This window comes from Equus przewalskii, chromosome 26 (genome assembly GCF_037783145.1).
Source record: "Equus przewalskii isolate Varuska chromosome 26, EquPr2, whole genome shotgun sequence".
Lineage (NCBI taxonomy): Eukaryota > Metazoa > Chordata > Mammalia > Perissodactyla > Equidae > Equus > Equus przewalskii.
Genome location: NC_091856.1, coordinates 4,299,477 through 4,316,284, shown reverse-complemented (window position 1 = coordinate 4,316,284; position 16,808 = coordinate 4,299,477). Strand labels below are relative to the sequence as shown.

At 52.2% G+C, this 16,808-nt stretch overlaps 1 protein-coding gene across 1 annotated transcript in view; it reads right to left on the bottom strand.

Moving 5' to 3' along the window:
• Positions 1–16,344, bottom strand: part of CCDC180 (coiled-coil domain containing 180) — a 48,864-nt gene extending 32,520 nt beyond the window's left edge. The window contains 11 exon segments of the mRNA XM_070596571.1: positions 889–957; positions 1,892–1,987; positions 2,113–2,223; positions 2,319–2,447; positions 3,437–3,546; positions 4,992–5,080; positions 7,892–7,992; positions 14,183–14,272; positions 15,510–15,653; positions 15,788–15,861; positions 16,181–16,344. Coding sequence (XP_070452672.1) covers positions 889–957; positions 1,892–1,987; positions 2,113–2,223; positions 2,319–2,447; positions 3,437–3,546; positions 4,992–5,080; positions 7,892–7,992; positions 14,183–14,272; positions 15,510–15,653; positions 15,788–15,861; positions 16,181–16,211 — 1,044 coding nt within the window. The 5' untranslated portion in view covers positions 16,212–16,344.
• Between the last annotated feature and the right edge of the window lie 464 nt (positions 16,345–16,808).

The following is a 16,808-nucleotide window of genomic DNA, read 5'->3' as shown; positions in this document are numbered from 1 at the left end:
CATCCTGAGGGTCATCACGGAAACCCATCACTGGTCCATCACGGCGCCCCCTTTACACTGGGAGAGAAAGTCTCCGAATGTTCAAGCGCTTGATCAAGGCCACAGGGAAAGCAGAGGTGGGGCCAGGTCCCGGCACACTTTCCTTCAACCCCAGTGTCAGACTCTGGCGCTCTCCATCCAGAAATGCAGAAGCACAGGTGGGCCTCCTACCCGTAGACCCGCAGCCCATACGGACAGACTCTCTTTAGTGTCCTCAGACATCTTGGCCCAAGGCATCCCTTTCGCTAAAGAAAGTCTTACTTGTTGGCCAAAAGTTCCAGGACCCTTGTGTCAGTATTAACAAAAGTGTCCCCTGGCGGGGGAAGCGTGGGGCCGTCTCTTCGCGTTCCTCCCATGGGTGGAAGTTGCTCCCGGAGGAAGAGGAGTACCCACGCCTGAGGGATGACTGTACTCCTCGGCCCAGTAACTCAGGGCTACAGTGTTATGGCTCTCAGTGTTTAACTGATTTTTTAAAAATAAATAAATTTGTTCCAAAAGCAGAGTGTTCATGCCATCAGGGACCAGCCACATATGGCTGTGACGAGAACCAGGACCCAATTACCAAATGAGGCTAAAGCTAGAACTTTCTTTGGCTGTCCTCCTAGTGGTCATCTCCTGGGCAGCCTTGGCATGGCAGTGGAGACAGTTCTTCATTATGTGGTACTGTTCTGCCATTTAGCATCCCCCCCCCCCCTTAAATGAGAGCAGCCTCTCCCATGCCCCTAGGGACTAGAGCAGCCCCAAATGCCACCACACACTTCCCAAAGCCCTGCAGGCACAGCTCTGGGACAGGGCTGAGAACAGCCAAGCTTAGAGGGTAGAAATTCCAGTAACACTTGTCATTGGAACCTGAGGTTTGATGCCAGCTGTCCTTCTCAGCTGGTGGGGCCTTAGCAGGTATTTCCCGAACCTCCAATTCTGCAGCCATAAGACAAAGACAATGCTGTTTACAGCAGAGGGATTTTGTGAAATGAAATGAGATAAAGGCACATGGAGCAAATAGCAAGTGTCAGTTGTCACAACGGGTGAAATAAGCATAGGAACATCAACCAACCACACATAACAGGACACCGACTAACTCTGGTCCCTGAGTGGATCAAATGGATAGAAGTCAGTGACTCTAGCTTGTCTCAAGCTTAGAGCTCCCACTGCTGAGCCCTCTTTTCTCATCCTCCCAACAAGTCCTGGCCCCTGAGTATCATCGTCTCCACTTCGCGGACAGGGAGTTCCAGGTGCAGGGCTGAGTTAGCTCAGGAGGCTTCCTGCCTGGGCAGAGAAGAGGGAGTCTGTGCTCACTCCCTGTCCGTGCTCTGTCCAGGAGCCCAAGGCACACACCTGGGCTGGAACCCAGCTGCGGTGCTGAACGCGGGACCCCCTTTCACTCCGTGTGCTGCCAGGAGGCCCACAGTCTGACAAGCCCAACTTTCCACACAGGACCTGGAAGTCCATGCAAGCAAAACGCGCCTCTGAGGAGCCAAAAGAAGCATCCTTTCACGTGACAGAGGAGTCAGGCTTAACTCTGACTTTGGAGACATCACAAACAACCTTGAATTTCTTGGTTTTTATCCCAAAGAAAGCAGCTGGGGGAGGCTGGGGTGTGGACAGGAAAGTAGTGGGGACAGAGCTAGGGGGCAGGCATGGTTCAGCAACAGGTACTGACAGGCAGCAGAAAAACAGACAAACAGACCAGGCGGGGCTGACTTATGAGGGTGCAAACTGCCCTGAGTCCGCGACAACTGCAAGACGATGCAGGTGGAAAGCTCATCATTCCTGAGTCACCAGCCTCTGGGGCGTCTTGGGGTCCAGGCTCCCTCTCCCGTGGGCTGATCCACTGCACATGAAAACTACTCACCATGGCTTCTTTATTTATCAGCCTGTACATATTGGGCTGCATGAGACAGGAAGTTTTCTCTATGATTTCCACGTATTTCTTCAACACGCTTTTTAGCTAGAAATAAGAGGGCACCATAGTGAGTGACTCACTCTTTTCCTGGAGAACTAAAAGGAGACACATGAGGCCTCACAAATCGCACAAGTGAAAATCACCAAGAGCCCATCTGCAGGCCGACTTGCCTTGTCTGCTCAGGAGAACTCAAGTGAGAGCAGGGTCTCATCCAGCTTCTTAATCCCCTGCTTCTGGAGGAGGAACTTCTCAACCACCTGATCCCACAGCTCCAACAGGGTCTGTGTGAGAAGTCTGGGTCAGGCTGGGAGAACGGATGGCAGGGAGAGAAGGAGCAGGACCCAGTGGGGCAGGCCCGGCCATGAGGGGCCCCTACTTGGATGGTGTAGTCTTCGAGATTGTCGTCGTTTTCCACCTTTCTGAAGAGGCTGTTGATGTCTTTGTCAGATTCAGCCAGCTGTTTAAGAAGAAGTGCTCCTGGCTCCAAGATGAGAGGTTCCATTTCCTAAAACAGGCCAGGAGGGCGACAGCTGTGGTATGAACACTGCCGGGGCAGGAGGGAGCCCCCCTGTACGAGGAAGTGCCAACCGTGGTCCTGTCTCAGAAATAATAATAATTATTATTTAAGATGAACTAATTAGTTCACAACTGGAGCACACAGGTAGCCACCACTTTGGGCACATGCCATGCGCCGGGCGCTCGACTCTCTGCTGAGCCCTCGTCCTCAGACGCACTCGGTCCTAATCACAGCCTGTGATGTAGGTGCTGACATTAGGCCTGGCCCAAGGTTGAGGCTCTACAAATATTCGTTAAAGAAGTGGCCAACGAAAGAATTCCAAGTTTACTTCAGAAGAGGAGACGGAGGCTCTGTTAGGCCACGTGACCAAAGCAACAGAGCTCATGGGAGAAAGCAGAGTGCACATCCAGCTGGGAGGGCTCGGGACAGTGAGAGCTGGCAGGGGGTGCCTCCTTGGCGCTGTGAGTCCAGAGCCCACTCCGGGAATCTAGGGGAGCAACATGCGTCAGAGAAGACCCTGGAGAAAGCCGTGAGTGCAAGCTGGGGCTCAGGGAGGACCCTGAAGGGCAAAAAAGGGTCTCATTTAGGGACATTCCAGGGACCAGTGGGGTTGGAGATGAGGTCTCTGGAAAGAAACAGGGAGCCAAGTGAGGGTGGTGCCTCAGGGCCAGGCCGTTTGGCCCCTCACGAGTAGGACTGAGCAGGGAGATCAGAGGCTGGGCTTTGGCATCACACCCAGAGCCCAGCTCCTACTTGGCCCCTTACGTGCCAAGTCAGGCAGGACTTTCTCGGCCTCACCTGTAAAACGGGGGTGGTAACAGGGCTATGCTCCTAACGGGAACTCATAACAAGCCACCCAAACATGGCTACGACGGTTCTGTCTACACCCTGGTGAGCCACTGGACCTCCAGTGCAGTGACGAGCCCACCTTCAGAATGGCCCAGGAACAGAAGGGGAGAGAGGAGGAGGATTCTCACCATGCCAATCTGAGCGATCTCCTCCTTGAAGCTCCCCACAGTGCTCTGCCAGCCCTTCCTCTTATGGTCTCTTCGCCCCTGAAGGGTGATGGCGCTGGTCCTCTCAGGAACTGGGGGAGAACAACAGAGGTGAGGAGGGTGTCCTCGAGCTCCAGGGCGACAGGGGAGCCCCTGGGAAAAGGCAGCACAGGCAGAAAGTGCCTTGGTTCAGGAGATGGACCCCCAAAGCGGGCCAGCAGTGTGAGGGGCTTAAGGAAAAAGAGAAAAGATGAAGGTGATCCATAAATGCCATAGGGAACGAAGTCTCACATATACAGTTAAATGCTGGAAAAAGGTTCCGAAATGCTAATGTATAGAATGGGACCATTTGTGGTTTTTTAAGTTTTGTAGAAGCAAATACCTGCGCAAATAAGAATAACCAACCCTCACACAGCACTGACCGTGTACCAGGTGCTGTTCTAGCTCCATCCCTCCTCAGGATGGGCCCGGAGGCAGCTTCTGTGCTCAGGCCCTTTTTACAAGTGAGGACACTCGGGCATGGGGCCTGAGGAGCAAAGGCAGTCAGCGGCTGAGAGGGCTGTGGACGTGGGCCCTCTGCTCGAGGGTCTGTGATCTCTCCCTGTGCTCTGACGTCCCCTGAATCTCTGTGAGAAGCTGGGCGGGGGGGCACTCCAGGGAGGAGAAGGGGTGCTATTGTGGAGGGGAGTTATCACTTTCTGCTTACCTCCTTCCTTTGTTTTTCTACAGTTAGCACGTATTATTTGTAATCATAAAGAAAAAGAGTCTCCGTACTGGCATCAGAGCAAACCAGGACAATGTACGGTGAAGGAAGAAAATATAGACTGAGAAATCCAATGAAAAAAATTCACAGTCAAGTAAATCCTTTTCCAACTAGTTTTCATCAGTAAATGACAACAGTGCATGCAGCCCCTTCCTCCTCTTCCAATTCCCTGCAAAGGAGAGAAGGTTCAGGAAGAAGGAGGAGAGAAGGCACAGGGGAGAAGGGTGAGGGGAGGAGGTCCCGAGGAGAAGGTCCAGGGCAGAAGGCCGATGGGAGAAGGCCAATGGGTGATGGCTGAGGGGAGAAGGTTCAGGGGAGACGGCTGAGGGCAGACTGTTCAAGGCAGAAGGCCGAGGTGAGAAGGCCAAGTGGAGGAGTTCCAGGGGTGAAGGCCAAGGGGGCAAGGTCCAGGGGGAGAAGTTCCAGGGGAGAAGGCTGAAGGGAGAAAGTCCAGGGGAGAAGGTCCCGCGGATTAGATCCTGGGGAGAAGGACAAGGCGAGAAGGCCGATGGGCCAAGGCTGAAGGGAGAAGGCCGAGGGGAGAAGGCTCCATGGTGAAGGCTGAGGGGAAGCGCAGGGGAGAAGGTCCCAGGGAGATGTCCTGGCAAAAAGGGTGAGTGGATAAGGCCAAGGGGAGAGGGTCCCCTATGTGGCTGAGCATAGGGACACAGTGGGAGCCTCAGCTGCTCCTACATCAGACCTCCCAGATTGTGTCCCCAGGGCTCAGTTTCTGGCCCAGCCCAGGCCTGCCCTCATGGCTGAATGGAGGCTCACCGATGGCATCCGTGAGGCCCCGGACTTCTCGGGCAGCAATGGTGCTCTCACTCTCTAGAGATTTTTCCTTCTTGGTTTTTTCCTTTTCCCTGAGGCACACACAGAGGAAAACAATAAACCTCCAGCCCCCTCACTCCCCCAGGGCAGCTCTGGCACAGGAGGAGTCTCCAGAGGGACCCTGGGCATTGGCAATAGCCCGGCCCACCTGATTCCCGAGAGCCCCCAGGCTATGGCTGTCTCTCAACCAACACTGCCCAGGTGTCTGCTGCCAGCAGATGCTATGGTCCCTAGAGGAGAAGCCGGGGCTGCCTCAGGGAGCTTGCTTCTGCTCTGGCGGCAAACCAAGTGTGGACGTGAGCAGGAGCCATTTCCCCATGTGGAAACTGAGGACCAGAAGGGGCGTGAGCAGCCCGGGAAAGCCAGACCAGTGCTAAGCATTCAGTATGCTCCTTATTTGCTCCTTCAGCCACCCATCCTATGAGGCAGCTGGGGTCACCCCATTGTCTAGGACAGGGGAAGGGGGCTTGGAGAAGTCACAGTACAAAGCAGAGTAGGGCCTCCCAGACCCACATGTGATGCCAAGGTGCACGGTCCATGGGGTTTGGGTGTGGGAGGAGAGAGATCCCAAACTATCTCAGCAGGGAGGACCAGGGTGGGTGAGCATGAGCGTAGCTTTGGAGGAAAAATCCCTGAATGCACTGTCTGCAGAGCAAGCACCGCAGAAACGCAGCAGTTCTCAGGGACGCCTGCCATTCCTGGGGGCCCCCGGGCACGCAGCCCTTTCCAGACATGTTCTTATGTAGTGCTCGCTGCAGACCTGGCAGCGAGGAAGACCGCAGGGCCCGGGCTGCAGTTGATGGGCCCGGGCTGGCTCTCCAGACATGGGGCTTCAGCCTTGTCAACCAAATGTCCCTGGACTAAGAGGCAGTCCCACTGGAGCCCAGGTGCCCGGACCACGGGAGCTGCTGTCGGCTCTGGCTTCTCGGCCACTTGCTCTGGGGACATGGGGGCTTGGCTTATGCTAGTGGTGATCCATCCCTGCCCTGGGCTCCTCTTCCTCCACCCAGAGGCCCTGCCCTGCTTGAATTAATGCGCAAGTTGACTGCCTTTGGCTGGCCAAGTTCAAGAGGGGACAAGGTACCCCAGAGAGACACTGATGCTGATTAGTGACCTTAGTCATTTTGAGGGTGGCAGGTTACAAACACATCTCTGTTCCTGCCACAGGCCATAGGGAGCTATGTTCTGGATCTGTGTCCAGCACAGAGCTGGCCTTGTCTGTCTGTCCCAGGAAGCCAGCACAGCACAATGCCAGAACCCTCCATGAGAAGTGCCTTTCCCAAAACACTGTGCTGTGGGTGCCAAGAGCTCCTGGCTGATGCTGTCTCAGATGCTAAACCCTGGGGAAGAGGGGACCCTCGGGAGGCACAGGGAGATGTCGGGGGACCAGGGGCCTGAATGAGAACAGGTCAGCTGAGAGGAGGCTGGGACTCTTGTGGGAGCCAGAGCCACAGTCAGGCTGTGAGACCATCCTCCTGGGCGGTGGGGTAGCATGGACAGGCCCCAGCTATCCATGCCTCTGGATCCCTGCATTGGGCATCAGGGACATGGACTGGAGAACGCTGACCTCCAGTCTGGGCTAGGGTGGCCAGTGGATTTTCCCACCTGTAGGTAGTTAAGGGTGCTGAAGGTCAGAGCCTCAGGGGAGTTTTCCCTGGGAAAAGTTGAAGGGCAGGGCAGGGCAGAGACCTTTACCTAGCATGGGGTCAATCCCTCCCCCAAAGGAGGAGGAAGGGTGGGAAAAGCAGGCAGAGGAGGACTGACTCCCCATCCCAGAGTCCTGGACCAGAGAGGGGTTCCTGGCTTGTGTGGGATGCGCAGAGCTGAAGGGAAGCCCAGCTCCAGCTACATTCTCCCAGGCGCTCCGAAGGATGGGACCCCTCATTTTTCTTTCTTTCCTTTTTCCCTATTTGAGGAGTCTGAGCTCAGGGAGCTGAAATGGCATGCTCAGGAGTCTCAAGTTCAACTTCTAAACTTGGAAGTCAGAAGGAACTCCTCATCTCTCTGCCCTACCCCATCTGCCCCATCTCAGGGAAGGGTGCCTCCGCTCTGCACCTGAGCGCTCAGACCAGAGACCCAGGACCCTCAGGAGCCCTCTCCTCCCACCCAATCTGTCACCCAGTCCCGTGGCTTCTGCCTCCAAAATACACCTGAACTCCTCACTCTCCCTCTGCAGCCCCCAAGCTCACATGGACTGCGGTGGCCTCCTTGCTGGCCTCCCTGTCTCTGTGCAGCCCCCACATCCCACACACAGCAGCCTGAAGGCCTTGAAAGCGCGGATCAGCTGTTCACTTCAATAAAGTCTGAAATACTGCCTGTGGCCTGCAAGCCTCTCCTCGCCTCATCTGCTGCCCCTCTCCCCAAGCCCACCGACTCTTCAGCCTTCTGGGAGTGGACCAAGCCTGTCCCACCTCCAAGCCTCGCCCCATGCTTCCCTTCCCTCATCCTTTGGTCTCAGCTGAGGCCCCTCCTCAGAGAGCTTCCCTGACTTCTGTCCCACCGCCCCACCCTTTGCGTCAGAGCCTTTCCATATTTGCGGGGACGTGCTTATTTATTTACTGTCAAGGCCTCAAGTTCCAGGAGGGTGGGATCCCCTGCCCGGTGCTGGCCCTAGGTGCTCAATCAATAGCCACTGGGGGGGAGGGGAAGACGGGAGGGAGAAGCAGATGATCCTGAATGCCTGCATGGTCCTGCACGGTCAGTGTATGACCTCCCTCTTTCAGGGGAGGACACTGGGACTTCATTCCTACCTGGCACTCAGCTTGTGTGAGCTCTTTCTGAGTTTCTGAAGACTCTGATGCACCCCCAGTGTGTGGGGATGTGGCCTCGACAGCAGGACCTACCTGTAGAGAACAGGGTTTTCCGTGACCCAGTCATTGGGTAGGCTGTGCACCCACTTCCGTTGCCAAGGAGATATCATCTCCCCTTCAGGAATATCCACCTTCTTTATTATTCCCCCACATGCCCAGCTGGGTGAGCAGTGTAGGATAGGTTGCCAAGAGACCAAAGAAAAGACCTGGAGATGGTGAACGAGACATATGGGTTTACTGGGGAGTTACTTACAGGGAAGGTCCAGTGGTGGCCGGCTGGACAGCAATGTGCACCCGCTACCACCCCCTGAGAGAAGCTTGCTTAAGTAGGCAGAGGAACAAAGGCTGTGTGCTTGCCACGGGGGACTGTCCTTGTATGACCTGCATTCCAAGGACCTGAGCACCCCTGCCCCAGAGCGCCTCTGTGTTCCCTCAGACCACAAGGGTCTTGGTGCTAACTCTCCCACGAGAAAGCAGCTGGGTTGGCCAAGCCCAGGAATGTTATCATCATGAGTGCTAGCATGCAGCCCAGACAAGGAGCCTCAAGGACACATGGTTTTAAAGGGGCATGCTGGCTAGTGCCCCTACACTCCACCCGCCATGTGTCAGAATGGCCCTTACAATCTCATTGCACCAGTCTTCTGCAGTTCCCCTTGAGCCGGACACAGAGAGGAGCACTGTAGCCAGAAACTACAACAGCAATAGAAAGCATAACATGAAAATAAAAGAAGTAGTAAAAAAGCAAGGACACCAAAGAAAACATGTCACAGGTGGAGGGGAGTAGGAATGGGAAAGTGGGCGGCACTCCTCCGCTCTCATGGGGCTCTCCCGTCAGAGGCGTTGGCAGCTTGGAGATGCCATGGTAACCCTGCCGTTGAAGGCACGCAGCTCGCTGCATGCCCAGCAGGTGGAGCGGTTTTGTATGTCAGCACCAGTGTGTGTCCATGCAGTGGAAAGGCTGGCTGACATTGTCCTAAGGATGAAAAGGAAGATGTTTAGAGGGGACTAGAACAGGGAGCTCATGACCATCCAACAAGGCACACCAGAGGGAAAGGATGAAAGTGCCTTGGGGAATTGGAGGTGTTACTGTGATATTCTGTCGGGTTTTTTAAATTAATTTTTGTATTGAGGTTATAATAGTTTACAAAATTGTGAAATTTCAGTTGTACATTATTATTTGTCAGTCACCATATAGGTGCGCCCCTTCATCCTTTGTGCCCACCCCCAACTTTCCTTCCCCCTGGTAACCACTAAACAGTTCTCTTTGTCTGTGTGTTTGTTTATCTTCCACGTATGAGTGAAATCATACGGTGTTTGTCTTTGTCTGGCTTATTTTGCTTAACATAATACCCTCCAGGTCCATCCATGTTGTTGACTTTGTCTTTTTTATGGCTGAGTAGTGTTCCATTGTATATATATATACCACATCTTCTTTATCCAATCATCAGTGGATGGGCACTTGGGTTGCTTCCACGTCTTGGCTATCGTGAATAATGCTGCAATTAACACAGGGGGGCATAAGTCTCTTTGTATCGTTGATTTTGAGTTCTTCGGATAAATATCCAGTAGTGGGATAGCTGGGTCTTATGGTAATTCTATTTTTAATTTTCTGAGAAATGACCATACTGTTTTCCACAATGGCTGCACCAGTTTGCATTCTCACCAGCAGTGTATGAGGGTTCCCTTTTCTCCACAACCTCTCTGACATTTGTTATTTTTTGTCTCGGTGATTATAGCCATTCTAACAGGTATAAGGTGATATCTTAGTGTAGTTTTGATTTGCATTCCCCTGATGATTAGTGATGTTGAGTATCTTTTCATGTGCCTATTGGCCATCTGTATGTGATATCTCGTTTTAAGCCTGTCCCCTAAGGGGTTAAGAGACAGGAGCCCCACCTCCTAGTCCCAGGGCCAAGTGGCCATGTGGGTCCCAGTAGGGAGTTCTGTGGCAGAGGCAAAAGCAAGTTGTTCTGAGTGCCCATCTGTGGTTGTAGTTTCTTTCTTTGATTAGCCCTTGTCTGGTCCTTGTGTCAACATCTGGTATGTACTGGGTTGAGTGCATCTCATGATCATTTAGTTGATATATTGCAGTTGCCAGGTATCTTGTCTAGTGGGCTAGGGTCCTGTCTTCCATCCTCAATTGTTGTTTCAGCAAGCCATTCATTTGTTCCACCAGCTCCATGGTCATGGGGCAGTTTGGCAGGTGAAAATGCAAATGTATGTCGATTTGATCAGCCCACGTCTGTACCTGGTGGCCGGTAAAATGCATACCTTGGTCACCGTTGATGTCCATGGGAACACTGTAGGCAGCACAGAGGTGTCCCCAGGCCTCTCATGGTGGTCTTCTGTGTGGCCCTCTTGCTGGGATATGTCTGTAGCAGTCCTGTAGCTGTGTCCGCACTAGTTAGGGCATGCTGACAGCCATCAGAAAGAGGCAATGGCCCTGTGGAGTCCATCTGCCGGCGTTGAGCAGGCTGGTTGCTTCTGGCAATTTGGCCTGTGTCCCGAGGAATGGCCCAGGGTCTCTGTAAGGAATAAGAAGGGCACACCTGACAGACCTGCACCATAGTAGCATAGCGCAGCAGGAGGCCCCAGTCCTTGGCGACAGCCCACAGGGTCCTTTGTCCTTTGTGTCCGGTCTTCCTGTGTAGCCACCCTGCCACTCTTTTGGCTGGCACTTCTTCCAGGAGACAAATCTGAGCTGACTCATCTGCTTGTTGGTTTCCTGGTGGTGTTGTCACCTGGTGTGCAGACACATGGTACACTGTTATTGTCATTCCCAAGACCTGCTGCCAGATGTCATCCCAGAGCTCTGCCCCTGACAATGGGTGACCATTAATAGTCCACTTTTGTCATGCCCATTAGGCCATCCACAGGGTGAGCCCTGTATAGACTACCTGACTGTCCATGCACAGACATATTGGACTGGGCTTACAAGTCAACACCATCCAGGTGGCCCTCAGTTCAGCCCATTGACTACTGTATCCAGAGCCAGGGTCCAACCACATGCTGTTGGTTGAAGGCTGGATGGTCCCCGCTGTCCACTGGGGGGGTGGCCACCTCTTGCGGAGCCATCCGTCTACCAGGCCTCTGCTGGGATTGGTCCTCCTCCTTCCTGTACATTTGGCAGGGTTTCAGGCATGGGCACCTCATCTAACAGGCTTGTTTCTTCTGCGGTGTGTGTTACTGGCCCCAGGAGGGCATGTAGTTCTGCACTGAGGGGACTACTGGTGAGGGTCCCTCGGTGTTGTAAGTATGCACGCCACTTTGCCAATGTCTGTGTTTGGGCTGTTCCTGAGCGGGGCTTTTGGAAAGCATCCCTCAGCCACCCTGCAATGGGCAGATGAGTATGGACTGTGACCGGCAGGGAATGGGTTATGGGCTCCACCTGCTGGAGGACAAGGTAAGCAGCACACAATTGTTCCAGGACGCTATACTGGTTTTCAGCCCCTTTCTACAATTGGGACCAGAAGCCGAGGGGCACTGGTTTATTGCTTTGCCTCTGCCAGAGACCCCATCCAAACCCCTCTGGGTGACTGGAAACATCCAGTTCACACAGTTGTCCTTGTGTTAAAACACCCAAGGGTTGGATTTGTTTTACTGTCATTTTGGCTTGGGAGAAGGCCTCCTGGTCGGTGGTCCCCTAGTCCCAGATGATACCCTTTGGCACCAACTTTTAAAGAGGACGGACAGCCTGTGTCTTATCTATAACAGTAGCAGGAACCGCTTTTGTCTTACCCAACCAGATAACACCAAGAGTTTGACAGATAACCCAGACCCTTGTACTTTATTGTCGTTTACTACCCATTCTCGTTAGCATAGGTGGGCGGCGAGGGAGAGAGACGCTTCTTGAAGGTCTGAAAAAGACTCAGAGGTTAATATGACACCATCAATATAATGAAACAAGGTAACCTCAGGGGGTTTTGTCCACCGGGCGGTGCTCCAGAAGCATGGCCGCAGAGTGAGGTGAGAAGTGATGGAAGTCATTGTGCTCATTTTCACCCCTGACAGCAAAATGCTCCTGTGGACCAGTACATTGTTATTTCCTCTTGTGGCTTCTGGTCCCCTGATACCTGAACCACCTGCACGGCGCTGCAGGCACGGGTCAAGGTCCTTTGGCCCTCCGTCCAGTCGAGGGGGCTAGGGCGTTCCCAGGCTGTCACTGTGGGCGCTGTTAAAGCCACCAGAACAGTGTTTGGCTGTTTATCACTTTTTTCCCCTGAGGGGTGCTTGCCACTCCCTGGGGAAAACCGCACTGCAGACACTCTCTGAGCTTTGCTCAACCTCAGTCGTGTCGCCAGAGAGCAGGGAGGGGCAGGGAGTCACGGCCACCTGCTGCTCAGGACTCAGCGTCCCGCTTCACTCAGCCTCCCTGCCAGCGCTGGGGTGCTGGACCACGCACTCACCGCGCTCTTCCTGTCCCCAACAGGCACTTTCCGCCCAAGGCCTGACGAGCCCCTGGCCTGCCCTCCCTCCCGGCTCTGCCTTTGACTGCTTTACTCTTGATATTGAAACTCATTTATTTTAATCTCAACCAACTTGACCATACACCAAACTCCTCAGGGTTTTACTTCCACAAACCTTCTGTCACTTGTTTTTAAAATTCAGAATTTTTTCCATGCCTTCTTCTCTTTTTTTTTCTTTTGTAGCAGCTTAGGACAAATTTATCTTTCTTAAAAAAACAAACAAAAATATCTCTGTTCTTTATACCTTTTTTTACTGAAAACATACATTTTACTTGCCTTGTTTAGAGACTTTTTAGAAATATGTGTTTTCTCATAGAAAATTCCTCAGCAGGTACAAAACATATTTATCAATAAACTCAAGCATCTTTTACTTTCTTGGAAATAAGAAACCAGAGGCAGACAAATCTATGTTTAGTAACCAATTTCTAATATTTTATCTTGTTTGGTAAATGACCTAGATACTCAATGAATCTTGATCATTTAACTTAATTTACCAAAACTCTAAAGTTTCAAGTTACCAAAAAGATTTTGGAAGCTGTTTTTCAAGCATCTATACCATAAAACATAATTATTGTACCTGAAAACTCTTACCCATTTTTACCTAAATCATTTGTTCCCAACAATTATGTTTAGATTACTCACAAAAACTTTGTGTGACATTAAAGCAATTAGCCATCATCTTGGGTTTTTTTAAGTACATACACCATAACACGTAATTATTTTAAAAGTCCCCCCCAAATTGTTATCTTTTTCACATCTATTTAGTTCACCTGTTCCCCAATTCCACCAGTTCTGCAGCAGTGTAATCTCTCATGGTGGATGCATGTTCCCAACGGGTGGAGGCAGGTCCCTGGGATCCACCCCCGAGGGAGGGGCTGTTCAGACCTCTATCTTCTCATCAGATTCCCGGAGGTGTGTTGACAGAGCTTCGGTAGTTTTGGCTTCAACCAGCCATGTGTTCCTTTCTAATTTTAATTTCTCTTGTAGCTGTCTCACCTTTGCCTTAGCTTCCATTTCAGCTAGTCTTGCTAAGTGAACAGCGGCAAGGAGGGGCCATCCCACCATAGCAGTTACCTCCCAGGCTTCTGGTTTCTTTCTCTCAACATTTATCATGCCCAGGACTTCTCCTGCCTTCATTGCCAGCCATTCTACAGTGTGGAGTGCCCAGGACTCCACAGCTGTAGCAATGGCCTGGGCTTCTCTCATGCCCAGGACTTTCCCCTAGGCCCTTCGGCATTTTGGGGGCACCCCTGTACTCACACAGCGGGCCCCATCCATCAAGGATGGTGACAACCAGCCCCCACAGGGAGGACACCAGCCAACCCAGTATTACCCCTACGGATTTCTCCTTCCCATCCCAGACAGTCTCAGCACTCACTCGGTTTTCTTTGGTCTCCTGGCTGGCTCACCAAGTGTTCCGCCACACACCCAGCTGGGTGAGCAGTGTGGGATAGGTTGCTGAGAGACCAAAGAAAAGACTCAGAGACAGCAAATGAGACATATGGGTTTATTAGGAGTTACTTACAGGATAGGTCCAGTGGCGGCTGGCTGGACAGGCAATTTGCACCCACTGCTGCCCTCTGAGAGGAGCTGGCTTAAGTATGCAGAGGAACAAAGGCTGAGTGCTTGCCAAGGGGACTGTTCCTGCGTGACCTGCATTCCAAGGACCAGAGCCCCTGAGCCCCGGAGGGCCTCCGGGTTCCCTCAGACTTCGAGAGTCTTGGTGCTAACTCTCCCACGAGAAAGCAGCTGGGTTAGCCCAGCCTAGGGCTGTTACCACCATGAGTGCTGGCATGTAGCCCAGACAAGGAGCCTCAGGGACACACAGTTTAGAGGGCATGTAAGCTAGTGCCCCTACATTCATCAAGGGCTTCCTGCCGTTCTTTGGGGTCATGGAACACTCCAGAGCCCACTTCCTGGTGGCCGCCAGGGAGCGGACCAGCTGCACCTGAATCCATGGAAGATGTGGGTTGGGGGGGTCAGAGCTGCAGGCTCCCTGCACCCTGAGGCTGACTGTGCAGTCTCAGAAGGTCATGTGGGGACCACGAGCAGGAAGGCGCTTTGCAGGGAGGCCTTCAACCCCAGGGCACACCCCCTGCGGGAGGGCTCTCCAGCCCAGAACAGTCATTCAGCTGCTCCCAGGAAGGCATCTTTTAAGAAATTTTAATGAAGACCAAGATGCTCATTCAGGCATTTTTTATAATCACAAGGAATTGTAAAAATGGAACTGTCCAATAATAGGGGACTGGTTGAGTAAACATGGTATGTCCCTTCAGTGGAATGTCAGGCATTTACTAAAAATGAGGCTTGGGAAGGATTTTTTTAGGACATGGGAAAATGCTTATGATATGATATACCATCAAGCATATCAATTAAAAGCACAGAATAAAAATTATAACTAAAATTATACAGTATGAGCTCAAAATTTAAAATGTATAGAAAAACGACTGGAAGAAAATCTGCCAAATGTTAAGCATGGTGTGTTGCTTCCAGGAAGCAGGATCACGTGAGTAATCAGTTTCTTTGGTCTCTTTATGCTTTTATAATTTCCAAGCCTTCTACAGAGAGCACTATTTAGGGCTCAAAGTAGGAATGAAAGTCCCTTTTAAATAAGCAGCACAGAATTTCAAAGGAAGGGTTTGAGTGTGTGTTTCTTTTAAGACATAATTTTGTCTGTGCAGTTCTTTATAGACAACAAGGCCATTCCAACAACCTATATGGTTGTCAAGAGGGCGTCACTTTAATACATTACAGGAAGTCCCAGGCAGCCACCAAATGTGGAGAAGTACATGAACGCCCAGTGACACAAGATACTGTTAACAGGGAAAAAGCAGGTTTCAAAACACGAGTATAGAATCAAACTCAGCTTTAAATAGAAAAATTAGAAATGCTTTAATGCATAGGAAAAAGACCCAAGGTATCCGATGGTTAATTCTGGCTATTTCTGAGTAATTTTAATTTAACTTAATTTAAAATTTTAATTTAAATTGTCTAACTTTCAAGAATAGACATTCTAATTTTGTATTCCTACATTTTAAGAACCAGTAAGAATTATTTTTAAAATCAAAGCAATTTCAAAGCCCTATTTCATTAGATTCCCAGGTAAGGGGCCTTCAGAGGGAGGGAAGTTTGGGGAGCAGAGGGAATCGGGAAGCAGAAAGAGGGGGACAGAGGGGCAGGCCTACCTCAGCCTCGAAGATCTGCTGGTAGACATTCCCGCTGGGGACCTGAGTCACCTTCCCCACTGAGGACACCATGGCCGCCGGCTGGACGCCCCTGCCGGGAAGCCGTTGTCCAGGAATGTGTCTGGGTTTGGTCTCTATTGTGACCTGGAGGTTGAGAAACCAGGCTGAGACCCTCTGCTCCGGGAGAAAGCATCGGGGCGCCTTTCTGGCCTCAGGAATTTTATTTTAAACAAAAAGCAAAACAACGGAGAGGGCGAAGAAGCGAAAAAGAAACAAACCTGAAGCAAGAACCGAACTCCTGGAGAAGGCGGGCTCTGCCAGCCGCGCAGGGCGCACGCAGATCCGAGAGGGACTTTGGGGTGAACAACAATAAATGGTTATTGTTTTGTGCTTCACTCTCCCAGGCTCTTCTGGGAAAAGCCGACCCGCCCAAGGTGGCAGCTGGGGGCATTTTGACCCGGCGTTGGACCCCCAATCTGACGCTGAACACGGTTCAAGAAGGCCCCCTGCCTCTGGAGCGGACACGGTGTGTGTGTGTGTGTGTGTGTGGCGGGGGAGGGGGGGGGCGGGCAGGGAGGGAGAAGACTGACTGTAGCCACGCAAATTAGGCACCTACTCTGTGCTAAGAAGACCTGGCAAGTTTCCCTCGTGCGCCCTCTCCCCCAGCCCACCAAGGAGCGGGACAGCCGCTGGACATCCCATCGAAGCCCCGTCAAGCGCCGGGAGGCCCTGCGCGCAGGGGACCGCCCGGGCCCGCACCTGCCGAAAGCAACAAGCAAGTCACCCAAGGCCTGTCCAGCCTCAACTGCAACAGGACACACTTGGTCTCCAAGGCACCTCGAGGGCAGGGAGCCCCGCGGGCCCCGCCCCCGCTTCCTTGGCAACCGGAGCGCCTGGGTCGGGCATGGAGCAGCGAAAGTAGTCAACCCTTTCCAGGTGGCAGTTTCTCCTCTCTGCAAGGGGAAACGTCAGGAGTCAGGAGCGTCCAGAGCAGCGCACTAAATATTCTGAAAACGAGGAGGGGACGGGGGATGTAGCTCTGAGCCACTGTGGTCGAGAAAATCCATCTTCTCTTTGCCTGGGTTAAAACCAACCTCTGCTGGGAAGTAGCACAGAGTATTGCTTGGTTCTAAGAAAGAAGCAGACAGCGTCTCTAAAAGAGGCCAAATCTTCCTCAGATGAAAAGAGGTTGAAGGGCTCAGTTCAGGCCTCAAGCTTGAATGGAGTTATAACAATGAGCTGCATTCATCCAACCCACCATTGCCACGTAACCCCTCCCAAATACATCTCTGACCTAGC